The 26,236-nt window shown below is 43.1% G+C and overlaps 1 protein-coding gene across 7 annotated transcripts in view; it reads left to right on the top strand.

Moving 5' to 3' along the window:
* The window catches only part of TTC7A (tetratricopeptide repeat domain 7A), a 268,350-nt gene extending 248,527 nt beyond the window's left edge, over positions 1-19,823 (top strand). For 6 of the 7 annotated variants that reach the window (XM_038395347.2, XM_038395348.2, XM_043511898.1 and 3 more), the window contains one exon: positions 14,566-19,823. In XM_038395347.2, coding sequence (XP_038251275.1) covers positions 14,566-14,787 — 222 coding nt within the window. In that variant the 3' untranslated portion in view covers positions 14,788-19,823. Of the gene's footprint in view, positions 1-3,585; positions 3,725-14,565 lie in introns of those variants that run through there. The other variant, XM_038395349.2, reaches the window with a different exon arrangement.
* The last annotated feature ends 6,413 nt before the right edge of the window (positions 19,824-26,236 follow it).

The raw sequence follows: 26,236 nt of genomic DNA on the forward strand, positions 1-26,236 counted from the left end.
AGCTTGAACTGCAAAATGAGAGGGCATGGACCCGACTCACAGCAGGACATGGGCTCTGACTCATCCCCTAGGAGCCTCCTAAGACCCAGGTCCTGAATGCTTGCTGACCCAAGTCAGACTGATTTGTGTATGGACAGAAGCAGAGCTTGGGCTCAAACCTGAGTCAGATCCCAGGCTTAGTGTGCAGTGTAGACATACCCTTTGATAAGTATAACTCTGAAGCAGATATACTTTTCAGAGCGAACCATGCCTACATATAGGAGTTTCCTCACACTCACTATGCCGTCCCTACCTTCGAAGACTTACTGAGGCTATGTCTACACTGGCAGAGTTACATTGCTGGCAGTTACAGCACCGCTCAGAGAGCACTGAAGGGAAACCGCTGTTGTGTATTCACACTGTCAGCTGCCTGTGCAATAGCTTGTTCACACTTGCAGCACTTGCATCAGTATTCGGTGTGGTGCACTCGGGGCAGCTATCCCACAAAGCATTTCTTGTGGGAAGGCAGAGGGGGTCGTGGGGCATCCTGGGTCCTGTCCCAATACTCCATGATGAATTGCTTCACATTCTAGCAATCCCTGTGTTTCCGTCCGCATTTGGCACCATCTTTCAATGGTTTGTGTACTGCGTGCTCTGCCTCTTCGGTTTGCAGGAATGGATCCTGCACTGTTGACCAATATGCTGCCTGCTCTCACTAACACGTCATGAGTGGCAGAGGAGTTCAACATTGATCTCACCACACATAGTAGCTATGACACGAGATTGTTTGTGGCATTCACGGAGGTGCTGACAACAGTGGAATGCCGCTTGTGGGCTCAGGAAACAAGCACTGAGTGGTGGGATCACATCGTTATGCACTTCTGGGATGATGAGCAGTGGCTGCAGAATTTTTGGATGCGGAAAGCCACATTCATGGGAGAAAGGACTGATTTTCTAAACCCCTGATTGGTCCTTGGATAGTAAGTGCAACACAACTAGTATGCAGACATTCAAAAGCTCCCCTCCTGTCCAAGGAAAATTTCTTCAGGTAACCCCTGTAACCGCCTTGGTCCTGCCCCTGTCTCAGTCCACCAATTACTCAGATACCCTTTTGCTGGTTCAACACCCTGTGCAGTTTATTTACAGTTGCATCCAACCACCTTCACAGCATCCCTAAGACCTTTCCCAAGCAGAGGAGATCAATCTCTCTCACCCTCTTACTGCCTGCTTCCCCCATGCTCTTCCTGTGACTATTTGTGGGTTCTTGGCTAATGGCTTAATTGGCCTTTCTGCCCTGCCCTGCCCATAAATTAGGCACAGCCTTGCATGGTCAGCTCCAATCTGTTTTGCCTGATTGGGGCTGCTGTGAAGAGGTGCTATCTCAGGCCTTTGTACCTAGCACTCTGTCACACCCCCAAATAAGTGAAAAGTTTTCATGCTAGGCCAAGCTTTGGTGCTGGAAATCTCTCATTTGTCATGAAGAAAATCTTCTGTTCATCTTGCAACTTCCCTCCCACAGAAACCTGAATTCAACACCTCTGCCCTAACCTTAATGACAGGTTTCAGAGTAGCAGCTGTGTTAGTCTGTATCCGCAAAAAGAAAAGGAGTACTTGTGGCACCTTAGAGACTAACAAATTTATTTGAGCATAAGCTTTCATGCATCCTATGAAGTGAGCTGTAGCTCACGAAAGCTTATGCTCAAATAAATTTGTTAGTCTCTAAGGTGCCACAAGTACTCCTTTTCTTTTTGCCCTAACCTTGCTTCTCTCCATCCCCTTTCTATAACTGCAACATGTTCAGAACTGTTCAACAAACTTGTTAAAAGGAGCATGTAGCAGCTGAAATTCCTCCTGAGAGAAATCTGAGCCTTGTAAACTTTCAGCGTGATTTCTCAAATTTTGTCATAAACTTCCTCCCCTACCTACCAAGGGCCAGGAGAGATATTCGAGCCTACCCCTGTAAATATTTGTAAAAGAAAATAGGACTGAGGTAGGTGTGGATGAAAAATCTAGAGCTGGTTGTAGGTGTGAGTAGCTGCCTAAAGTGCTCTCCCCATTCCCACCCCACACAGGACACTTTCAGATATCGAAGAGGATGCAATGGGAAACTGACTAGCATGCTAGTCAGTTTCCTTCTGCAGATCTTTTAGGTGCCACTTCTAAATGTAACAACCTTCTCTATGTTCCTGCTGCTGACTATAAACAAAGCAAGAAGAGGGAGAGAGCAGATATGTGGAAAAGAAATGAAGTGCATAGGACTGCAAAGTCGAGAGTTAGACTACAATGACCAAATATAAACATACAATGACCAAGAGACATAGAAGGAGGAAGAAAGAGCAGATATGAACAGAGAAGGATATTTCCCAAAATCCTTTGCTTCTGCCTGTGTTTGCAGTCTTATACACGTTCCCTGAAATCCCACAGCACTCAGTGCAAAGGATTTTGGGACACAGTAACCAGAAAGGATTATGGGAACAGGAAATGGATGTAAATCCCCTTTTAGTCTAGAGCAACAATTGACCTAGGAATAAACATTATAAATAAAATCAACATTGTGTTTGACAAGCAGCACTCTGCTTATATGTGTATCCCTTTTCTCCCATACTTTGCCTGTCTTAACTGTTTAGGGTGAGATCAATGGGATTGTACACCAGCTAAACAGTGTGCCTGTGGAGAGTGAATTGCGAGATTGGGGCCCTAGATTTTGAGTTTTTTGGAGCAAGAACCTTCTTTTACTATATGTTTGTACACAGCATAATGAGGGCTTGATCCCTGATTAAGGCATCTGGGTAGACTTCTGCAACATTACTATGACAACTACTAAGATCTGGCCTTGGAGAAATGTTGCCTTCCCCAGGGGGAAAAAAGTAGAACAAACAGTGCATTTGGTTAGTCTCTTTGAAATATATGGATGAGACATCCTGTTAGGGTCACTTGCTTTCTGCTTCATTTCCATGTACGTCTCAGTGAAAGTAATATCTGTAAAATATTGAGCATGCAGCAGACAGTTCTGCTTTGGCTGAAGCCTAAATGATGACAGTCCAGCAAGGCAGAAAAAACATTCCTCTTTTCATTTTCCCTCTGCTTTTTGAGCATCCCTGAGAAGAGATCAGAGCCTCTTGGTTTATGCAATGCTGCCTTAGGGCCTACTTTTATGTCAATAAATGTTTTATCATATTTAAGCTTCAAACACACTAGCAGCATGCCTGTTAACATTTGATGAACCAAAATAGATACTGCCAGGCTCGGGGGGGACACAGTGCATCCCTTTCCACTTGGCTTTCATGCTGTAAGTAGAGAGTAAGTAGGATTTTCTTTTGATTCTCAGAGGAAGTTATGGGGAACTGGATCCCTTTCAATTATGAGCTGCTGCAGGAAGTATATTGGGGAGGATGAAGATAGCTGGGAAAATACATGAGGAAAGAGGCAGTTTCTCTTTTCTTTCTGTACCTTTCTCTGCTTTTCTTCCTCCTTTCACTTCTCTTCTGAATCTTGCAGTGCTTTCTATAGAACCTATTGCCATGGTATCTAAACGCTTCCCAGGTAACTTACATCTACATGGAGAAGTCCCTAGTGGGCTTCATGTATCTTTGTCTTTTCTCTCAGGAACCTCTGCTTGGGAGCACTCTGTGACAGATTGGATCACAGAAACCCCTTGGGACTGCCAACGGATGTGCTGAGACTACCTCTGAGCCTGTCTTCCCTGGCAACTTGGGACTTCAGAACCTTGCCCAGTTTGAGCCAGACACACTAGCCTGCTACAAACATGGACCCAGGTCTGAACAACGTCCCCCAAAAACTGGAGGCTTAACTGAAAACAGCTTAAGAAGTGTTCCTGTCTCCAACACTCAGATGCCCAGCTCCCAATGGGGTCCAAACCCTAAATAAATCCGTTTTACCCTGTATAAAGCTTATACAGGGTAAACTCATAAATTGTTTGCGCTCTATAACACTGATAGAGAGATATACACAGCTGTTCCCCCCTCCCAAATATTAATACATATTCTGGGTAAATAAGTAAAAAGTGATTTTATTAAATATAAAAAGTAGGATTTAAGTGGTTCCAAGTAATAACAGACAGAACAAAATAAATTACCAAACAAAATAAAATAAAATACAACACACAAGTCTATGCCTAATACAGTAAGAAAGTGATTATAGATGAAATCTCACCCTCAGAGATGTTCCAATAAGCTTCTTTTACAGACTAGCCTCCTTCTAGTCTGGGTCCAGCAGTCACTCACACTCCTGTGGTTACTGTCCTTTGTTCCAGTTTCTTTCAGGTATCCTTTGTGGGTGGAGAGGCTATCTGTTGAGCCAACTGAAGACAAAATGGAGAGGTCTCCTAGGGGCTTAAATAGACTTTCTCTTGTGGGTGGAGACCCCCTCCTTTCTCCAGTGTAGAATCCAGCTCCAAGATGGAGTTTTGGAGTCACATGGGCAAGTCACATGTCCATGCATGACTCAGTCCTTACAAGCCAGGCCACATTCCCAGGAAAGCTCAGAGGTGGACGGGCGTTTCATTGTTCATCGTTAGCTTAAGTGTTTCTTGAGTGGGCATTTAACTTGCAAATTCCTTTCTAAAGAAGCTGACCAAATGCCTTACTAAGGCTACTTAAAATCAAACAAGTACACAGCCAATATTCATAACTTCGGATACAAAAATGATACATGCATACAAATAGGATGAATATATCCAGTAGATTATAACCTTTGCAGAGATATGTTACATGGCATATCTAGCATAAAACATATTCCAGTTATGTCATATTTACTTTCATAAGAATATTTCCATAAAGCATTATGGGGTGCAACATCACACACTCTTTTTAAAAATCTTCTTTTTCCCCCTCCTCACACTGATTCTGATTGTGGTGAGAAAGCTTTTCAAAAGAGAAAAGACTTGTAGCAAGCTCTAAAGGGGGATCTGCCTCTGTACCAAACTAATCTCCCCAGGAAACTCATTCCCCAGATGAACCCTATCAGCTCACAATGCTTTTATCTTGAGTCTCATGCTCCTCCTCCTGTCCTTTTTAAGCTACGTTGTCTGAAGAGAGAGCACAGTTGTCTTGAAGAGGTTGTGGATGGAGATGCAGCCTGTAATGTAGTTGGCCTTCATGGGTTGATGGCTTTGAAGATCAGATAATCCTGAATGAGCAATGGAGACAGACTGGGAGCCAGGAGAGAGATGGGAGCACAAAGGTGATATGCTTGCTATAGCCGATCCTCATGAAGAGATGGGCTTGCTGCATCCAGCAAATTCTGAAGCCTTTGTGTTGCTTCCATCTTGAACACTCCAGTTGTGCTCCAACTCCATAGTGAGTTGCAGTAATCCAGTTTGGAGGTGACAAGGGCATGGGTCACTGTGGCCGGGTCTTTGATGGGAGGAAAATGATGAGTCTTCTAGCCAGCTGGAGGTGGGAGAAGGCATTTTCTAACACCTGAGCTACTTGCTTGTCTGGGTTTAATAGTAAGTCACACAGAACTCTCAAACTTCATGGCTTTGATAGAAGGGGAGGACAGTGTCCAAAGAGTATTGCCACTCGCAAACAGCATCACTTCAGACTTGCCTGGATTAAATTTGAGCCATTTGTTCTTCATCTAGGTGCTGATGTCCTCTAGTCAGTATGACATCCTTAGGTTGGCAGTGGTTGCATCTACTGAAAGTTGAAAAGAGATATATATGGCCAGGTGCCATGGGTGTATTGTTAGCAGCAGAGCATGGCATCTCACCACCTCTCCACACTGTTTCAAGTAGATACTGAAGGAGAAAGAGGGCAGGATAGATCACTGTGGAGCTAAATGTATGTGGGTCATCAGTACCTTGTGATTGACTAGTTGAAAGCTGCAGAGAGATTGAGTGGTCTGAGCAGTGATGTGGTGTCTGTTCATTGCCATGTTGAGCTGATTTTTTAGTTCTGCTCGGAGGGTGTCACAATGAAGTAGCATGGTCTGAAGCCCAGTTGCATAGTACCCAGGATGTTAGTAGATGCCAGGCATTGCTGAAGGTTGATTATCACTCCCTTCTTTTCTTTCCTTTTTTCTCTTTCCACATTCTGCAGTTTTTAATCCAGCCTCCACAAATGCAGCACTTTAGATTCATTGATTGACAGGAAATGCTGCTTCATAAGGGGAGGGAGGTAGAGAGTGTGGGTAGTAGTTACTGCACAAGTAGCAGCATTAAAAGATGAAACCTTCATAAAGAATTTGGCTCCCAGTGTTCCACAGTACCATGGTGGCAAATGAAGTCATGTGGTGCTAGATGCACAAAAGGATTTAGGTACCTAAAGCCAGTTTATGCGCCTCAATCCCAGAATCAGGCCTCGTGGGATCCACAAAACTCCTGCTCAGCTGTCACCAAACTCTGCAGGCTCCTAAAATCTCTCAGTGCCTAAATTTTTGCAGTTAAAATTTCCTAGGTGCCTATGTTTCTGCTTCTGAGCATGCACACTGCAGCACCGTGGGTGCCTAAACCCCAGAGCAATGCACCAGTTCAGGGAGATAGGCAATCCTCCTCCTAACTTGCCTGCGGGGCCCCATCTGGTAAGCACGCTCCAATCTCGCCTACCGCACTGGGCCCTATATGCGAACTCACACAAAACAGCAGGAGGAGAAGGAGAACAACCTCCATCACGCCTTGTAACCCAGTGGTTAGGGCTCTCCCCTGTGATGTGGGAGATCCCTGATTCAAGTCCACCCTCTGCATGAGCGGGAGAAGGGCTTTGAACAGGGATCTGACACCTTTCAGGTGAGTGCCCTAGCCACTGGGCTATAGGATATTCTGAAGGCGGGGATTGCTCCTTCAGTTTCTCCTGCTGAAGCTGTCCCATTTTGGATAAATAATTTTAAAAGTCACTGGAGAAGGGGACTGATTCTCCTACCTCCCAGATAAGTGCTATACCCACCAGGCTACAGAGTCACTCATGCTTGCGTATTGCTCCCTGTCTTTCATTTTATTTATCCACCCTGGAAGAGCTTCAGCAGAAGAGACTGAGGGAGCCCCACATCAGAATGTCCTATAGCCCAGTGTTTGGGGCACTCTCCTGAGAGGTAGCATATCCCTGTTCAGATCCCTTCTCCTCCTCACGTGAACCCGGGGTCTCCCACATCCCAAGTGAGTACCCTTATTACTGGGCTAAAAGTTAGGAGGAAGGTCCTCCTCCTTCTGCCCCACCCGAGGAGAGGGAGATGCCTCCTGGAAGTGTGGGCTTAGGTTCCAAACTGCCTGAAAGAGATGTGGGGCTTAGGACAGAATGCCCTTGCCTTGGCATCTCTCATTGGCTAGCTTAGGTAGGGAGCCTCCTAGTATGCTGGCCTTTATGAATCCCATTCTAGGGCACCTATTTCTCCCCGTTCATTGTGGAAGGAACCTCAGAGCCTAATTCAAGCTTTGTGAACCCTAGTGATTTTCTCTGCACCTAAAAGTTTGGCCTGGTGATGCTCAGCACTGCAATATCTAAGTTCCTGAGTGAATCTAGCTCATCGTCGCATCTGGCAGATACCCACAGATTATTCCAGCAGGGCTCTTTATGTTTTATGCTTCATGTATTTTTTGTAAAAGCCTTCAAAGGATCTACCATGTCACACAACCCTCACTGAATAAACAGAATGCAAGATTAAATAACTGACAGGTGGCAGACCATCGTGGGGTGAGGTGATACCATAACTATTCCCCACAGCTCAAAAATCCCAACTCCTTTGAAAGAGATGGATCAAGATCTATTCCTGGGTGGAGAGCAATTATCAAAGAGAAACAGCAGCAGAAATCATCTAATTGCAAATCTTTTTCCAGGAAGCTTTGAATGTCCAAGGTTTAATCTTTGCCATTTTACAAAAAGGCTCTTTGTCATATCCTGATCTATACACCAGATTCTGCTTACAGCTTGTTTTGATGGTTAAATAATTACACAAAGGTATGTTGCCCAGTAGCAATGCAGACTTTGTGTTACATGAGAATATTACCATAAAGTTTCAAATGTGTTTCAAAGGCATTGTGCAGGATGCTGAATAAGCCCAACCTGCTTTCAATTGGCACTTTTCTGAAATAGCGCCAGATCCTGCTCGATGCTGAGCACTCTCATTGACCTCACTGAGAGCAAGGGCACACTCAGCGTGTCTGACTTCCAAAGAAAATTAATGATTTGACTTGGGAATGGAATTCCACCCCCTTCTTCTTACTGTAATGGGTGAAATCCCTGCTCTCCTCTTTTGGGAGGGGAAATAAGGACATTGATTCTTGTGTAAAGAAAGACATCTGGATACATTATTATTATTAAAGGTGCCCTGCAAAAGATAAAATTGGATGTATCCCCATGCTTCTTTATGATGTATAAAGATGACCTGAAAGGTTTTTTTTCCAAAACAAAGGGTTTTTCACTTGGTCTTCTATTCCTTATTTTTGCTTTGAGATCCCCAATAAATTGATTGGGAGCTTTCTCAGCCCTTTCTGGAAGGGGAGGAGGATGTTGAGGCTATAACAAAGAAAGCTTTTCCCCCAGTTGTTTATAAGACATTTGGATTAAGTAGATGTTAGCAAAAAGAGTGTTTTAACTTTCTAATTAGAAATAATTTCCCCTCTCAGTCAGTTGGTTGTTATCTCTAATGTTATATGTTACTGGCTTTTCAGTTATCTATAACATCTCCCAGAAGGAGAAAAGAAGAGAGAATCTGAATTTCTAATACAAAAAATTTCAAACAAAATCCTTTTTAGGAGCCTTCTCCATGTATCATAAAGAAATTTAAAAAAGGCACAAAAGGGAATTTCAAAACAGCATAAATGACTTAAGATCCTACTGATTCTCAACGGGACTTCTGCTCCAGTCCTAATGGCTACATGGAAATTGAAATAACTACTTTTTACCTACTTAAATTATATTGAAATAGGGCACTCCTATTTCAAAATACATGGAGCGCACTGAAATAACTAAAGGCATGGTTTACAACTGATACAGTTATTTGGATTCCATTTTCCATGTAGATGAGCCCTAGGTCACTTAGGCCCAGATCCTCAAAGGTATTTAGGCAGCTAACATTCTAAATACCTTTGAGAATCTGGACCCTGGGCAATTTTGAAAATTCCACCCACAAGCCCAGTGTTTCTTTTTCTTTACAGATCACCTTCTATGAATCTGGTTACAGGCGTAAGTCCCCTTAAATCATAATGCCAAAGTCAGCATCTGCACTGACTGTATCTGCATGCACTGATAAGTTACACCAGCATCACTTTGCTACCACTTCTCTCTACAAGGAAGTTTAAAATAAAAAAAGATGACAGTGTTTCTAAAAATCTTGCAGTGGTGGATAGAGAGAAAGGACATCATTTCAATGCTATCTGTCTAGATTCACAAGCATTAACATTTAGCTTCAACCAAAAAAAATAGAGGAGGAAAAATTAAATGAATTTGTCTTAGTTATCTTCAGACCACATTAGGTAGATCAATACCTAAGCTTTAATAGTTAGAGCAAAACAATTAGCATAGGAAAGCAGTATCTTTATTTAACATAGTTGCACTGTTCCAGGACAGTGGGTTTTTTTGGTTTATTTTTTAATTAACATGACAATGTATATATTAATTTAAAAACCAGTCTGTCAGGCCTCGCCCTGCACTATTGAAGTTTATGGGAGTTTTGCTCTTAATGTGTATGGGAGTGGGATTAGGGCCTTAAAAGCCCATTGAAATCAATGGACAATATTTCAGTGTCTCTAGTGCTAGGATATACTAACCATCTGCATAACCTAAATAAATGGGGAAGGAGGTAGCTCCTAAGAGCCCTCTTGATAGCCAAAAGAATCCTGCTGTTGAACTGGAAAAGAAAGGTTGTGCCAGGCATTGATTTCTGCATTGATATGGGCGGGAGGGGGAAAAGCACGGGGGATAAAGGACAACAATAATACAGCCCCTCCTTTTGCTTGTAATAGGAAGATGAAACCCTTAATCAGTTGTCTTCTCTTATTTATACTAATTGCTAATCTTCCTTTGATCTCTGATTTTATGAAATTATGCACACACATCAAGCAGATGTGTTTCTATGGAAACTAAAGAACGGAACTTTCATTAGAAAATCTAAAAAACCTTTAGCTAAAAATGTAAATTGTCCATCAGTGGGTGGCTCTATGAATATATTATTTTCTTTGCATTGTAGGCAGATTCCAGATGGACTCTACATAGCAACAACATGCACGCATTGTTTACAGCTAGCCATACTCCAGGGGGAAATATGGAATTCACTAGTGAGGAGCAGCTCCCAAGAACAAATACCTCAGAGAAACCAAGTGTTCAGTGGTGTGTGTTACTTCACAGGATTCTGGGATTCTGTGATCTGTAGTTCACAAAAACTGTTTGAGGCTTTCATAGAGACTCAAAGTAGCTCTTCCATTCAGCCTCACTACACAGAACTAGCATTCAATTTGTTCTTTAAATAGTAAACATTAAAGTACTTTTATTTTTCTAAAGTTAGGATTGCAGAAGACTAGAACAAGTAGCATTAACAATCACTTATAATGAGTTCTCCATACTGTCATGTTTCAGCAAGTCAGCCTCCAATCAAGAGGCTTAGAAATGTTGATTGTAGCAACATTCCCCAAAACCATTTTACCGTTTCTCACTGATCCAACAAGACCTGTTGAAGTCAATGGGAGTCTTTCCACTGAATTCAAAGCGCATTGGATAACCCCTCTGTAAACCTGTAGATTGTTCTGATGAACTAAATGGGTAACTTTTGAAATGATTATTTTACTTACAATCAGACAAATTTTTATTTGTAACATTACATTTCTGACTAAAGGCTACACGTGTTCTAGGATTCACCCTGTGCTAGTACAGTATACTGCAATGCCCAGCATTGGTAGACAGCCTCCTTCGGATGTAATGTCCCAAAATATTTGCAGGGAGAAGTAAACTAGAAAGAGTGCCTCAGACTCAAGTATACCAGTTGTCATGCAGGCAGAACAGAAAATGGTGTGCAAGGATGTGACAAAGAGCTTTGAATTCCTGGAGTCAATCCAACAGATGATCCTTAACTACAAAAGGCATCATTCACTTGAGACTGACACGAGGAAACGGTGCTGCACAGTTTGTTGTTATTTTTATTAGGTGGGTTTGTTTTAATAATCATGGAGACTGATGGTCCTAAAGATTGACCTCCCAGTTCACACAACAGACCCCAAACAGGTGGGCAGCAGCGCAGGGTTTCCCATCGGTGTGCCTCATGCTAGCTCTGAAGTAACCATCTCTAGAAGATAGCTCAGTCTGTAAGGCCCATTTCTTCTTCAGCATTTCTGCTGAGACTACCAACATGGATGTCCATTAGTGCCAATTTGAAGATGGTTCTTTGAATCCTTGACCACAAGGATCTTGAGATCAATTTTAATAGTCATGGGATTCCTGAGCAGTACGTGTGCTCCCTAGGAAAAAGGATGGTTTTCTGGTTAAGGCAAGGGATTTTGATCTGGGATGTCTATATTCTATTCCTAGCTCTGCAATAGACTTGCTGGGTGACCTTGGACAGGTCACTTGCCTGCTCTATATCTCAATTTCCACATCTGTGAAATTAGTCTGACGGGAAGTTTAGATGCACAAGTTACATAGAGTCGGGTCATAGACACTTGATTCTGTTTCCAATCAGCTACCCACAATGGACTAAAAACTGCCTTGAGTAGACATATACAACTCCCATTGAAAGGAAAAGATAAAGGAAAAGCACAGATGTAGAGCAGAATTTGGCCCATTGACTTTTAATTACTTTCAGGTGCTGTTTTGTAAACACAGAGGGAGAAAGCACTAGAGAGAGTAAGTGCTTTTGGGCTTTGAAAGTTCAGGTTTTATATGAAATAGTTATGAATGGATTTTCAGATCAAAATAATGTGTGCTCTTCTTTTGACCAAGGAAACCTTTGTTGAGGTTTCTTTGTTTGCTTAAAAGCATGTGGCATCTTTGCTCCTTTCTCTTGCATGGTAATATTTTTCTGTAGTTATTGGTAACGAGTTACCGCTGCTATACAGGACTTAGTCATGGTGACGGATTGTGCACCTGCTGGCTACCTGTGTAAAGTAAACACAAGAAGACAAAGAAAAATATTTGCTCCTTGCAGAAGAATCCCCCATTGTTCATAAAAGAAATGTTTTAGGCTGTGACCACAAGGATTTTAAAATATTGCACATCTTTTTATCTTAGCTAGACACAGCAAAGCCAATCAAAGATTATTCAAGCTTCTAGTTAAATTTATGACTACAAAACAGTCACAAAACAAGCACAGGAAACAATTGAAGTCAAATAATCATCGAACATACTGACACCTCACTCTTTCTATATACTTTATAAGTGAATTTGAAATGAAGTACTTTCTTGCAAGATGATTTCCAAAGTGAGGCACGTGGAGTTCACAGTGGGTGAAATATCGCAGTACATTTCCTGTGGTTATTCACTCCATTGTAACACTGAATTCTATCACTTGGGTTGACGCCTCTTACCTGTTCAGATATGAATACCCTTACAAACTGATTGAATTAATGACAAAGACAGCACATTTTTAACAAATGATAGAGAACATAGAAATGTGAACTCAAATGCTCTGCAAACCTGATCATAAGAGTGAGGCTGTTCCAAATTTTTGATTGTCACAGCTCGGACTGGGCCCTTTAAGAGGGTACTGGTCCAGCCCACCTGGCCCTCATTAACAAGCCTCAGCATGGGGCCTAATAAAAGGTAACTGGTCTATAAAGAGCCAGAGGGAATAGGAAACAAGAGGAGGAAGTTCTAGCAGAGACTTCAGAAGAGCTGCAGTGAGCAGCATACCCTGCCAAGAGACCCTTGAGCAGAAGAGTTTGGGCCTGAGCATATCTCCACCTAGGAAGGGTTGGGAGTGCCAGGAAGGACAAATGTCTGGGAAGAGCTGCCAAGTTCAGACTCCAGGGGAGAAGTAAAGAATCCTCCAGCTACACAAGACTGGGAGTGGCCTACTAAAAGCAGGGAATACAATTGAACTATGTCAACTTTATTTGAGACTTTCAGTTTTGCTCTGAACTTTGATGTTAAGAAACCCAGACCCTAAGGAGTAGGGTGATCAGTGTCTGATTTTCGACTGGAACACCCAGTCAAAAAGGGACCCTGGCAGCTCCGGTCAGCACCGGCAACTGGGCCATTAAAAGTCCGGTTGGTGGTGCTGTGGCACTAAGGCAGGCTAGTCCCTACCTGTCCTGGCTGGCACCGCGCTGCGCCCCGGAAGCAGCCAGCAGGTCTGGCTCCTAGGTGGGGGGGCCATGGAGCTCCGTGCGCTGCCCCCACCCTGAGCACCGGCTGCGCACTCCCATTGACTGGTTCCCGGCCAATGGGAGCCGCATGGGGGAGCGGCGGTGCCTGGGGGGGCCGCATGGAGCCTCCTGGCCCCCCTGACTAGGACCCGGACCTGCTGGCTGCTTCCAGGGTGCACACAGCGTGGTGTCAGGACAAGCAGGCAGCCTGCCTTTCCCCTCCCCACCCCCCCCAGCCTCTGTGCCACTGACTGGGAGCCACCTGAGGTAAGCCCACACCCCAACCCTGAGCCCCAACCCACAGCCCTGAGCCCCCCCAAACCCGGAGCCCCCTCCTGAACCCTAAACCTCTCATCCCCGGCCCTACCCCAGAATCTGCACCCCCAGCCCAGAGCCCCCTCCCTCCCACATCCTGAACCCCTCATCCCCAGCCCCACCCCAGAGTCCTCACCCCCTCCTGTACCCCAACCCCCTGCCTCAACCTACAGCCCTCCCCAGCCTGGAGCCCCCTCCTACACCCCAACCCTTCATCCCCAGGCCCACCCCAGAGCCTGCACCCCCAGCCAGAGCTCACACCTCCCCTCATGCCCCAACTCCCTGCCCCATCCTGGAGCCCCATCCCACACCCTGAACCCCTCATTTCTGGCCCCACACCGGAGCCCGCACCCCCCAGTTAGAGCCCTCACCCCCTCCCTCACTCCAACCCCCAGCCCCAGCCCAGTGAAAGTGACTGAGGGTGGGAGAGAGCAAACCACCAAGGGAGGGGAAATGTAATGAGCGGGGGCAAGTAGGGGTAGGGCCTCAGGGAAGGGGTGGGGCTAGGGTGTTCAGTTTTATGTGACTAGAAAGTTGGCAACCATACTAAGGAGTGGTGTTTGAACAGAGAGAAAGAAGCATGCGTGTGGAATTTCTGAGGCGCCCTGAAAAAGGGAAACTGAGGCAAGGTGCTGCAAAACTTCCCCAGGTCATGAACATGTGCTTGGGAGGCAGCTGCATGTCTGCATTACTAAACATACAAGTGTTAATTTAGGCCTGTGCTCTCTGGTTAATTGGTCTCCCAGACATTTTCCTGTAGGCTCAAAGGCTTTACAACCTTCGTTAAATCCATCCACAACCAAATCAGTGTATAACTTAGCAGTGAGCAACCCCTCTTCTTCAAGAATCATTTTGTGCTGAAGATCCTCTCTCCTCTCACAGGCTGAGGAATATCACAACTGATTTATTGCTCCTCTCTGTTTAGAGTGTTAGCGCCTTAGGCACACCATGTGTTGTCCCATTGTGGAGCACACCATGTTAGTACGGCTATGCACTAATACAAGCTTGCTGTTTATTTGCAGGGGCCCATACTGAGCAGGCTCGGGCGGAGAAGCCTGGCTCAGAAGGTTCTGAGAGATGCAGTCCAGATACAGAGCGCCGATCACCAAGCCTGGAACAGCTTAGGAGAAGTATTGCAAGCTCAAGGAAAAAACGAAGCTGCTGTGGAATGCTTCCTAACAGCTCTGGACCTCGAATCCAGTAGTCCTGTTGTCCCTTTCACTGTCATACCGAGAGAACTATAAAGCTCTTCCTTTCAGCTCAGCACAGCCCTCCACTGGGGGGGGGGGGTGGATGCCAAGAAATATACACAGAAGAAACTCTGGGTTATCCAGAAAAATACAACTGTAACTTGATGATTGGTGAAATAATTCCAGAATGGGACTCTGATCTGTGTGTTTAATTGAGGAAAAACCCAACCTTAGAACAAGTGACAGGGCATAGAGAGGACAATTTCTTCTGGCTTCATAGATGTCTGCTCTGACTCCTGTTGAAGTCAGTGGAAAGACTCCTGTTGATTTCAGCAGGAGATGGCTCAGGCCCTAGATGACTAAACTGACTGTAGTGTAGATGCTGCTAGAGTGGAGCTGTAAGAAGCACTTGTGTTGAAAACAAACTTTGTGCACCTTTCAACTTTTCTTGACAAAGATTTCATTTAAAAACAACCGTGAGGCAAATTCAAACCTAGGGTAAGCATGTGCAACTGTGGTGAAGTTGCCCAACTTAAATCAGAGCCAAATTTGGCCAGATATATATGTGCACACAGACACATTAGTAGGTGAGGAATGATGGCGAAATAATAGATTTCTCTCTTAAATACACTTTTTACAAAAATCTTTTAAAAGACCTATTAATTCTTATCTTCATCCTGCAGTGCCATATTGCACACATAGTCAATACTCACAGTAGCTTTTGACTGGACTGATCTAATTTAAAAGACACTTTTCTATGGGCTGCTGTGGTGGCATGAACCACGGAAGTGGAAAAGCCAAAGACCTGATCGGTTCAAATTTTGACTAGTATTAAAAATATTATTTTCTTTCAAATTAAATATTTATTGCAAGGCACTTCATCAGGCCAGCTAGTGTAAACTGTCTGAGCATCATTCTTAGTAATTGCATACTCCAGCAGCTTTTATATGAAGTATATTGTTGATTTCAGGCAATGTATTATATTTGTAGCCTGTGCTTTACTTTTACAATTGTTCTTGACAGAGCTTTTTCCTATTCATCTATAAAACATAGTGACTGCATAGATGATAAACATGTTTAATTGTTGGAAGCAGTATGTGTATATATACATCACCTTTATTTTCACTGTAGTTTTTGATTAGCCATGGCTTCAAAAGAAATTGTCATCAGAAATACTGGGCCAGATCCTTCAATATATTAGGACCACTTTGTGCCTCATCACCACTGTAATCTGGCCCTGACACTGTCTTGCCTGGCCAGAGAGTATCAGAGTGATCTTCTGGTGGTATAGAGCCATCCTCCCTTCCGCCGGTATAGTAGGGAGAGTGGTGTGGCTGACATACCCATATGTTAAATTGATCTTTGGCTGTGTTTTCAGCCCTGTATGGCTATTGCAGCAAGTTAGAACAGACTCAGGGCTGCACTAACATGACACAAAGAAACCAGCCTTCCACAGAGCAGCACAAGGATCAAGGGAGTGAAAAAGTGAGCTTTAGGTCACCTTTACACACAAACACACACCCTGTCTTGTATCATGTGCACTTTGGCTGTTCATAGCTGATAATCTGGTCCATTATTTCCAAGTATTTTTAAATGATTTTGCACAATGTATTCTGTATACTATAGCTCCACCATTTATTTGACTAGTTTATTCCAGAAATAATATCTTCATGTTATATAAATATAGAGGGTTTATTTGTAAAGACCCTCAAGATTCTTCAGTTGACTTTCTGTCTGAATTGTTTGCAATGATTCAGAAATTTAAAGACTACTTGAATTGTTAATTCTGGTGTCTCCCTTTTACAGTAAATACAGGACACATTGCTGATGTGGAACAGGACTGGGGTTCTCTCCCCCCCTTCCCCCCATGCTCTTTTTCCTTCTAGGGTACTCTTCAAGGCTTCAGTGCCGAAGAGGAGTTAGATTTCAGTGATTTTTCTTTATCAGCATTTTACTTAGTTCTTAAACTGATTTTTGTCATGTTGGTGTGGCAATCCAGATTGTTGTCCATTCACTTAAACACATGCAGTGAAATCCATGGAAAAGGTCTTCAGCTTGGGAAGTCATTGTGTGATCGTAAGAGATATGAGAGACTTAAATGAGACTTGTCAGGCCGGAAACTGGCTTCCAGGAATATGCTACATTTCCCAGCAACTTTGCATGTTTGCAGTGACACCATCAGCAGAGGAAGTGGAGTGTGAAGGCTTTAAAACAATAGAATGAAATGAGTTGCAGGGAGCAGATGAAGTTGAACCTGTTTTCCTACAGGAGGCTATAAATAAAGCCAACCTGCTCAACAGGTTGGGTGGGGGTAAAGGTTGTTGTTCCATCAGTAAGATGTTATCTAGTTACTTTGGACCCAATTCTGCCCTCATATACCCAGGTCCAGATCCTCAGCTGCAGTAAATAAACACAGGTTCATTGACTTCCATAGAGCTATGCTGATATACACCAGCTGAGGATTTGGCCCAATTCCCACTCACCTCAATGGGAGCAAGCCCTTTGAATGGGCCAGAAAAAGGAATCTGTGTGTTCCATCATCCACATTTTCTTGCTCTACTTCAGTTTTTGAAACGCTGCTGCAGCAATTCAGATACAAAGGGAAATCATTTAAAGCAGGTACTAATGACTCTCTGACTCCTGTAATTCCAGCATGACTGCTCTAAGAAGTGGCATATGACTCTCATCCTGTTAGTGAACTGGTGAGAGTATGGGGGGGGGGGCTTCCCTAATATAAAATGAGGAGCACAGATTTCCATATTTTTACCCATCCACACCCGCACCACTGTCTGCATTACTTGCTTGTATCATAGTTATTAAAAAAAAAATGATTGCCTTCAGTGAGCTAGAGCTTCATGTTTGGAAATATTAGTGTTCTCACAGAGTTCAGGCTGCTTGAGGTATTGAAACTATGAAATGCCGTGTACATGTCAGATAGTCCAGTAATCCCAATCTACTACTAGGAAGTATGCAGTATATGTTAATGCAAGTCAACTGCCAGCAACAATTGTACCAAAAGGTCTCTGCTCCACTTGTTGTATAGTAAGGGCCTGGCTACACAAGACACTTCAAAGCACTCCCACGGCAGAGCTTTGAAGTGCGAGTGTGGTCCCACGCGAGCGCTGGGAGAGAGAGAGAGCTCTCCCAGCATTCCTGGTAAGCCACCTCCATGAGGGGATTAGCTCCAAGTGCTGGGAGCTCGGCTCAGAGCCCGTTTCCACTAGCACTTTGAAGCGCTCTGACTTCCTACGCTCCGGGGGATGATTTTTCACCTCCCTGAGCCAGCAAGTTAGAGCGCTATAAAATGTAAGTGTAGCCAAGCCCTAAGTGAACATGAGATATTCCCATTAATGTCAATGGGAATTACCCGCATAAAATCCCCCTGCAGTAGTAGTTCTAGTTCGTGAATATTGCCTAATTCATGAACTAGAACTGTGTATGTAATTAATTTAGGCCCAATCCTGAGATTTGCTGAGCACTTTAGGAAAGATACTAAGCACCCATAACTCCCACTGATTTCAGTGGGCGTCGTAATTGTTGATTACCCCTCAGGATCTGCTGGGCACTTTAGGATCTGAGAACTTTCTCCCCTTTGTGTAGAGAGAGTAATTATTATTATAGGGCTGGGGGCAACCATCTACTTAATCTTCTATTTATAGTGCTGTCATTAGTGCTGCTAAAAATCTTTCCTGCTACCTCTGTTCTTTATATGTTTAAGTAGGTACTTCATTGATCTTTCCATATACAGAAAATATAAATTAACTCCTACCTGCTTGCAAGCCTAACCTTGTTGCTCCTTTTACTCCTGGTGAAGCCAATGAGACTACTCACTTGAGCAAGTTGAGCAACACTTGTACCTATATGAAAGTCAGTGGGAATATCAGGGTGCAGGGGACGAGTAATTTTGGCCCATAGAACTTGAAATTTTAGCCCCTAGTTTATCTGAACAGTTGCAATATGTATTGCTAATGTGAATTAGTATGAAATCTTGACTCCACTGAAGTCAATGGGAGTTCTGTTATTGACTTCAGTGGGGAGCAGGTTTTACACCCACCACTGTCTTTTTAAAAATCTCCTCTACAGTAGATTGGGGTTTTTAGAAGTATGGATTCAATAGGAATTAATCTATATCAAGCTCCAGTCCTACCACTTCAACTTTATTTTACCTTGAGTAACCTGGGTGTGTCCAACAGGAAGAAAAATGTTTAGATCCTTTTTTCTATGTGTGTGTTGAGCAGTAAAATAAACGTATTTATATTTCCCTTAGCGGGCAGTTAGATTCTTGTAAAAAAAAAAAAATGGAAAGCTTTATTTCATTACACCAGAATACGTTCTCTGAGCTCTTCTACGCAGAAAGAGACCAGGAGCTGATGTAAATTGTCATAGCTCCACTGAGGCATTATGTACAAATGAGGACACCAGGAGGCAGATCCTCAGCTAACGTCAACTGTCAGAGACTACAGAGAGCTCCATCAGCAGGGCATCCGTACCCTGCATGGTACAAGAATTCCATTCTGTTTCTGTTGGTAACAGCAACTCAGAACACTGATTATTGCAATATTTCAGAAGCACTATTTGTCTTTTCTTGATAATAACTAATAAATCCAAATAGAGAACAGTTCTATGGGGTATTTACTTGAAAATCCTCTAACTGGGTAGTAGAATGGGTACAGCAGTGACTGCTGTGGTTCGGGTGGTTTCCTTTATAAAACCCTATTTTCGGAGAGTCCTGGTCATTTTTTTTTTTCCACAAACCTGCTGCTTTCTCCACCAAAATGCTCCCCTAGCGAAGAGGCATGTGCTACATTGTATCTAGTTATTGGAAAGACCCTCTGGTATATTGTATTATTTGCAAATTGGTATGTGATGATGCAATTCAAGACCAGCTTGTAATTTGCACACAAAAGGAGGCAATGTTAAGGTTGTACATTCACCCTTAACTTTGTCACTTCCTAACTTTTGAGTGCTCCACTGTAAACCTGAAAGTTCTGTTAATGTCGGGTTCTTGGAATATTTTTTCATTTAATGTGAAAAAGAATGTTAAATTACAAGATGCGTTCACCAGATGAATAGACCCCGTGGAAAAAGAACTCCTTGCACACAGTCATTTCCTGCTGCTTTAAATGTTTTTAACATATTCAAGCCACAAATATTTCAAGAACTATAAACCCCATATTCTTATATTAACTGGCACCTCATGTGCCAAATGAGTTACCAGTTTCAAAAGGCATTTTTGCATGTACACAGCAGTTCATGGGGAAAGCGGTCATAGGTCTATGAGTACAACAGGGACAAATGCTTCCATAAAGGAACTGAGCAGGGGGGAGGAATAATGTGTTTGGCTGTTTGGCTTTATTGCTATTTAAATGGTCATCATGCTTTGCTTGTGCTGTTCTCAATACAAAAGAGGGGAAACGTTTGGGTTTGACTCATTTTGGTCAATAACCTTGTTAATCAGCTTTTGGGTCTGCACAGTCACACCTCTAGTGCTATCCAGTTAAATAAATCTTCCTTCAGCTTCCAGAGGACTGACATTTACATATTGAAATCAGCCCATAAGATTAAACCCATTATTTTATAAAAAGCTGGCCCTTCCGTTCAGCTTTGAGAGGCATCAAGCAGAGGCTCCTCTCAGGTGGAGGGTGGAGCTCAACCAGAATGAAGCTCTACGGCTGCTGAGCTGTGAGAGCTACATATGGCAGCGCAGCAGGTATATGTAAAGTCTGACCTTAAAAGTGATTTGCAAAGGAGGTGGCCCCTTTTCTGGTTGTGATCTGTAAAGGAGAAGGGCGATGGTTATTCCTGTCTCCCTCCCTCCCACCCACCCACCTGTTTGCTGTTGCCACGTACATATATCAGGAACATGAAGTCTTCCCCTTATTTGTGGAAGACTTTATGGATGATGTAAGTGCATTGGGAACTTTCTCAGCCCTTAATTCAAATTCTCACATCCATCAGTTTTCATTTTGTTAGGACTTGTGATATCCTATTCCTACTATTTCTCTGCTTCTTCAGGGCACCTTCCAGGATAGGCAATAGCTGAATTTCTGATTTAGGGGGAAAAAAACCACACGAAAGCCCTTGTTTTTTTAAACAAACATTTTAGGCCTTCTTTATTCATTATTAAAATTAAATCCTTCAGACAGATCTGTCCTGTCTATTGACAAAGCAACAAAAATGACTATTGAGCCTCTGTGAAGCCCACTGAGCTCTTGGTCCCAGCAGATTTCTAAGCCCCTGATCCAGTGCTTAAAGTTAAGCTTGTGCTTAGATGTTTTGCTAACCATTGTACAGTACAGCAAAAGTCACTAGAGAGGATTGAACAATTGATTATTTCATTGAGAAATTCCCTACAATCTACCATCCATAATCTAGGTGAGTAAAATCCAGTTTTGTTTGATTGAAAACATTGTTTACAAATTTTGTTATAACCCCCTTCAATGACACTGCTGATGACAGATGAGCAAGACCTGTTGGATTCAGCAAACATCATAAACCCATGATTTTGTCTTGTAATCACCTTCTGTGTAAAGCAGGGGTCGGCAACTGGCGGCACGCGAGCCAATTTTTACTGGCATGCTGCTGCCAGCTGGGGTCCCGGCCGCCGCCCCCGCTCAGCCCGCTGCCTGCCTGGGTGAACGGAACCTCCGGCCGGCAGCCGGCTGAGCCGGGCCGGCAGCCGGGACCCTGGCTGGCAGGAGCCGGAGGACCGAACTCCAGACTGGCGGTGGGCTGAGCCGCTCAGCCCGCCACTGGTCTGGGGGTCTGTCTGCTGGGTGTAGTGTATTAAATTTCTCCCCCTAAGAATGTGCTACTTATGGAGCACCAAGATTGGCAGCCATAAGTGGTACACAGTAAGTAGCACATTCCTACGGGGAGAAATTTAATACACTACACAGGGTAGGGAAACTGTCGGCCCTACTTCCGCCCCCTGACTGCCCCCCTCATAACTCCTGACCCATCCAACCCTCCCCCTGTTCCTGTCCCCTGACCACCCCCTCCGGGATCCCTTGCCCCCCTGACTGCCCCCCTCAGAACCCTCCACCCATCAACCCCCTTGCTCCTTGTCTCCTGACCGCCCCCTCCTGGGTCCCCCCACCCATCCCTCCTCTCCCAAACCTCCCCATCCAAGACCTCTGTTCCCTGACTGCCCCAACCCCTATCCACACCCCCGACCCCTGACAGGCCCCCTGGGACTCCCACACCTATCCAACCACCCCTGTTCCCCATCCCCTTACCATGCCGCTCAGAGCATCAGGACTGGCAGCCGTAAGTAAGTAGCACATTCCTATAGGGAGCAATTTAATACACTACACCTGTCCCCGCTCAGCCGGCTGACGGTCTGGAGTTCTCAAAATATGTTCTCGCCTCTTATCAAAAATTACACTACAATTAGCTTAAAAACTTGAAAACTTAAAACTTTGTATATTACAGTAATTGTTAAAAAAATGTATAAAGCTAATAAATACATAGGTTTGATGAAACAAAGTAGTTGTACTTATGTGCCTGTGCTAAATTTATGTTTTTGATGATTTACCATCTAAAAAAGTCTCGCACACCCAAGAAAGGGCATCTCTCACTCTCAGGGGACATGTGTACCCCAGGTTAAGAACCACTGCACAAACTGATAAGATCTGCATTTTAAATGAAGCTTCTTAAACATTTTAAGAATCTTGTTTACATACAACAATAGTTTAGTTACATAATATAGACTTATCGAGAGAGACCTTCTAAAAACGTTAAAATGTATTACCAGCACGTGAAACCCTAAATTAGAGGGAATAAATGAAAACTCAGCAACCCACTTCTGAAAGGTTGCCACCCCTGGTATAAAGAATGTGGTGGGAGTTGCAAGTCTGGGTCTCAAAGCCTGTGCTGAAGGAGCACCACCCCAATCACAGCAAGCATAAGAGAAAGTCCTTTCCTTCATTGGCAGTTTCTTATAATAACAAAGTCTGGTCCCTCAACTGACCTTCTTAGCTTAAGAGAGATGCACCCAAGTAATCATCTATATGAGTGTAACAGTGAATGAAAACCAGCTCCTTGGCAAACTTCTATCAGGGTACCATTTTGAGTGATATACGTTTTGCTGGTGTAAGTGGCAGTGTGCACAATGCTATGATGGTGGTTTTAATTATGTTGACAGGAGAGTTCTTTCCCGTTGCCATTGAGCAGCTACATGAGAGTTCACAGCACAGCTGCATCGATACAGCTGTGCCACTGTAAACTCGCTAGTGTAGACATAGCCTTACATACCTGAAAAGTGAATAAACTTCAGTGGCCCAGTAACTGAGTTCCCCAGTTTTTCAGATTATCATCCATCCATGACTCTTCATTCCTATCTCACTGCATTATTTCTTTTCCAAGGTCCAAGAAAAACAAGGCAAAGGTCAGTTACCATGGTCACTTAACTTTTCAAAGACTGCTAAATCACTGGCTTTTGAATGGTTACCACAGGACAATTGAATAGTGCTTCCATTTTCCAGTGTTTCAGTACATTTATATATGTATTTACACTCACAAAAAAAAATATATATATCTAGAGTACACTTCTGTTGTCCCTATAGCTTGGGAAGGTGGGAGACATAACTTTTGGATAGCCAGGCATTTGAATAAACAGACGTGCTTTTTTGAGCTGCAGTTTCACTGATATAGAAATATGGGGAATGAAGGGAGGAATGCTGATGTTTGCTTAATACTTTGATTAAAACTTTATTAAAGAGTTTGCATGCCGTGCTGCTGAAACAGGATTAGGTCTCAGTAACTGCAGGTAACTGCTCTGAACGGCTATACAAATCCAAAGCTGTTGATTAGCACTAACAGACTCTAAGAGCTAATTGAGAATTTATTAGGTGTTAATTAACACACACGGGCTGCACAGAACCACCTGTGAGTTGGATAATAGGATTTTCAGATAAAGGAAATTTGGATAACTGGAATTTACTATACTTGCTAACATTTGTGCTGTTATGCACTATTTTGATTTTTCTGAGCTAATTTTTGGAATTACACTCCCTATCTATGTCACTTAAATAGTGCCTATTTCCCTAGTAACTGAGCATCGTCCAATCATTTTAAGAATAGATCATAGAAACGTGGTCTGGAAGAGTCATGGACCATCACAACCCCACTGAGGGCAGGACCAAGTATACGTAGACTGTCCCTGATGGGTGTTTTTCTAACCTGTTCTTAAAACCTCCATGCTTGGGATTTCCAACCGCCCTTGGAAGCCTGTTCCAGAGCTTAGCTACCCTTATTGTTAGAAGTTTTTCCTACTACCCAACCTAAATCTCCCTTGCCCATTGTAAACTGATTACACTCTTCTCCTGCCTTCAGTGGGCAGCCCTAAACATATTTGAAGACTGTTACGAGGTTCCTCCTCAGTCTTCTTTTTTCAAGACAAAACATGCCTAGTTTTCTAAACCTTTTATCATTGTTATTGCTCTCCACTGGACTTTCTCCAGTTTGTCTACTTCTTTCTGAAAGTGTGGCACCCAAAACTGGACAAGTACTTCAGCTGAGGCCTCACCAGGGCAGAGTAGAACAGAACAATTACCACCAGTGTCTCACATATGGCACTCCTGTTAATACACCACAGAATATTAGATTTTTTTTTTTGCAACTACAGAACAAAGTATTTATCACACATATATTACTGTATTTTATGTAATGTGTTTTAAAGTAATGTATTTGCCCTTGCAACCCTTGTGAGAGGTATGGAGAACTGTCATCTCCCTTTTACAGATGGGAGAACAGAGGCACATAAAAAGTAAGCGACCAGCCCAAGCTCACACAGGTTGTCCATGGCAGAGTAAGGACCTGAACGCAGGTCTCTGGCTAGCACCCTAGCAACTGGATCATCTTTCTTCTCCCTTACAGGCGTCGGGTTTCCTTTTCTTATGGAGGATCAATTATTGGAGCTGCTGTACAAAATCAGTTTTCATGTGGCTATTATGTTTGCCATCTATTGAAGGTACAATGCCTGAAATGACTATTATTTAAGCACCTTAAAAAATGTCTAGACAACTATTAGGAAAACAAGCATGTCAAGACCAACAAAATCATCTCCTTTCTGTGATATAGATTACAGAGTCTATATCACTCAAATATTTTAAACTATCATTTTTCCACTCTTCTATACCCAGAATAGTCTAACACTAGCAGAGACAGATGTTCACAGTTTGTAATCCTGCTACACATCCTTACAGCAGCTCTCTCTCCAGCAATTTTAAAAGTGAGAAAAGAAGGTAAGTATCCACATGCCAAAGACAATATAGAGGTTAAGCATAGAGACTATGACCCCTTGTGCAAGCCTAAGACTGCAGTAGCAGCCTGGGAAATGTTTCTGAGGATGGTTCAAAGCCAGCAATGTTCCATCCTAGAGCTGGCTGGAAAATGAGGGTGTTGAGTTTTCTGTGGAAAAATCAAAATCTGAAATAGTTCACATTTTTGGACAAACTATTTTGGCTGGAAAAGTATTTCAATTCTGAATTACTGCTGCAGTGCCTCATGGGAGTTGTAGTTTGAATGCCTCAAGTTCCTAGTCTTTACTATATGACAGGCTCCCTGGTTGGACTACTTCTCCCATGATGCACCAGGGTCTTCTCTCTTAATGAAGTGAATATATGCCTCATGGAAGTCATATGGCCAGCGTAGATCATGGGAGATGTTGTCCTACTGATGAGTGCAATCCACAGAGGAGAAAGAGAGCATGAGACCAATGAACTACAACTCACATTAGGCACTGTGGCAGCATTTCAGAATTAAAATATTTTAGTTTTCGGCCAGTTTTGTGCATTCAGATTTTTGATGAAAGATTGAAATTTTCTACTGAACGTAGACACCCTTTTAAAAAAAATATTTTGCAGAAAACTCAATTTCCATCAAAAAACATTTTGGACAGAAAATGTTTTACCAGTCCTATTCCAGTACCATTGAGCCCACCAGAGAAACCCTGCCAAAGCTTATTGAGTCAGTTTTTGTGCACATGTTCCATATTCACCCCCACAAAGCCAGCGAGCCCTTCCTCATCAATGGGCATTTTGCCCAGCATTTTTCAAGCCTTGTCAAATAAGACATGTATTTACTCCTTTGCATTTGTGTGTGTGACACGATCATGAGGAGTTCCTTTTTTGCTACCTATAGAATTAATATGTTCAAAGGGATGCTTGATGGCATATATCAGTTCTCAGATCTGGAGTGTATTTTTTAGATAACACACAGCAATTGCTTCAAAACAAAGCAACAGCATCAATAAATATTGTACCAGGATCAATAAATATTGTATCACTTAAAAGGTTAAGTGATTTTTCTATAGTGTAATTCATTCTGCTAATTAGTTTGCTGCAGCAGACTCTCTTTGTGCAATTATTAGGCATGTATTTTTAGTTTGCCTGTTGGTATAATTCTTGGCATTGCAAAATAAATGTCTTTGCGAAGTGTCCTAATAGATTAAGTGAGGCTATAATATTCTTCTAGAACTTGTTCATTACAATATACACTG

The sequence above is a fragment of the Dermochelys coriacea genome, chromosome 3, assembly GCF_009764565.3.
Source record: "Dermochelys coriacea isolate rDerCor1 chromosome 3, rDerCor1.pri.v4, whole genome shotgun sequence".
Classification (NCBI taxonomy): domain Eukaryota; kingdom Metazoa; phylum Chordata; order Testudines; family Dermochelyidae; genus Dermochelys; species Dermochelys coriacea.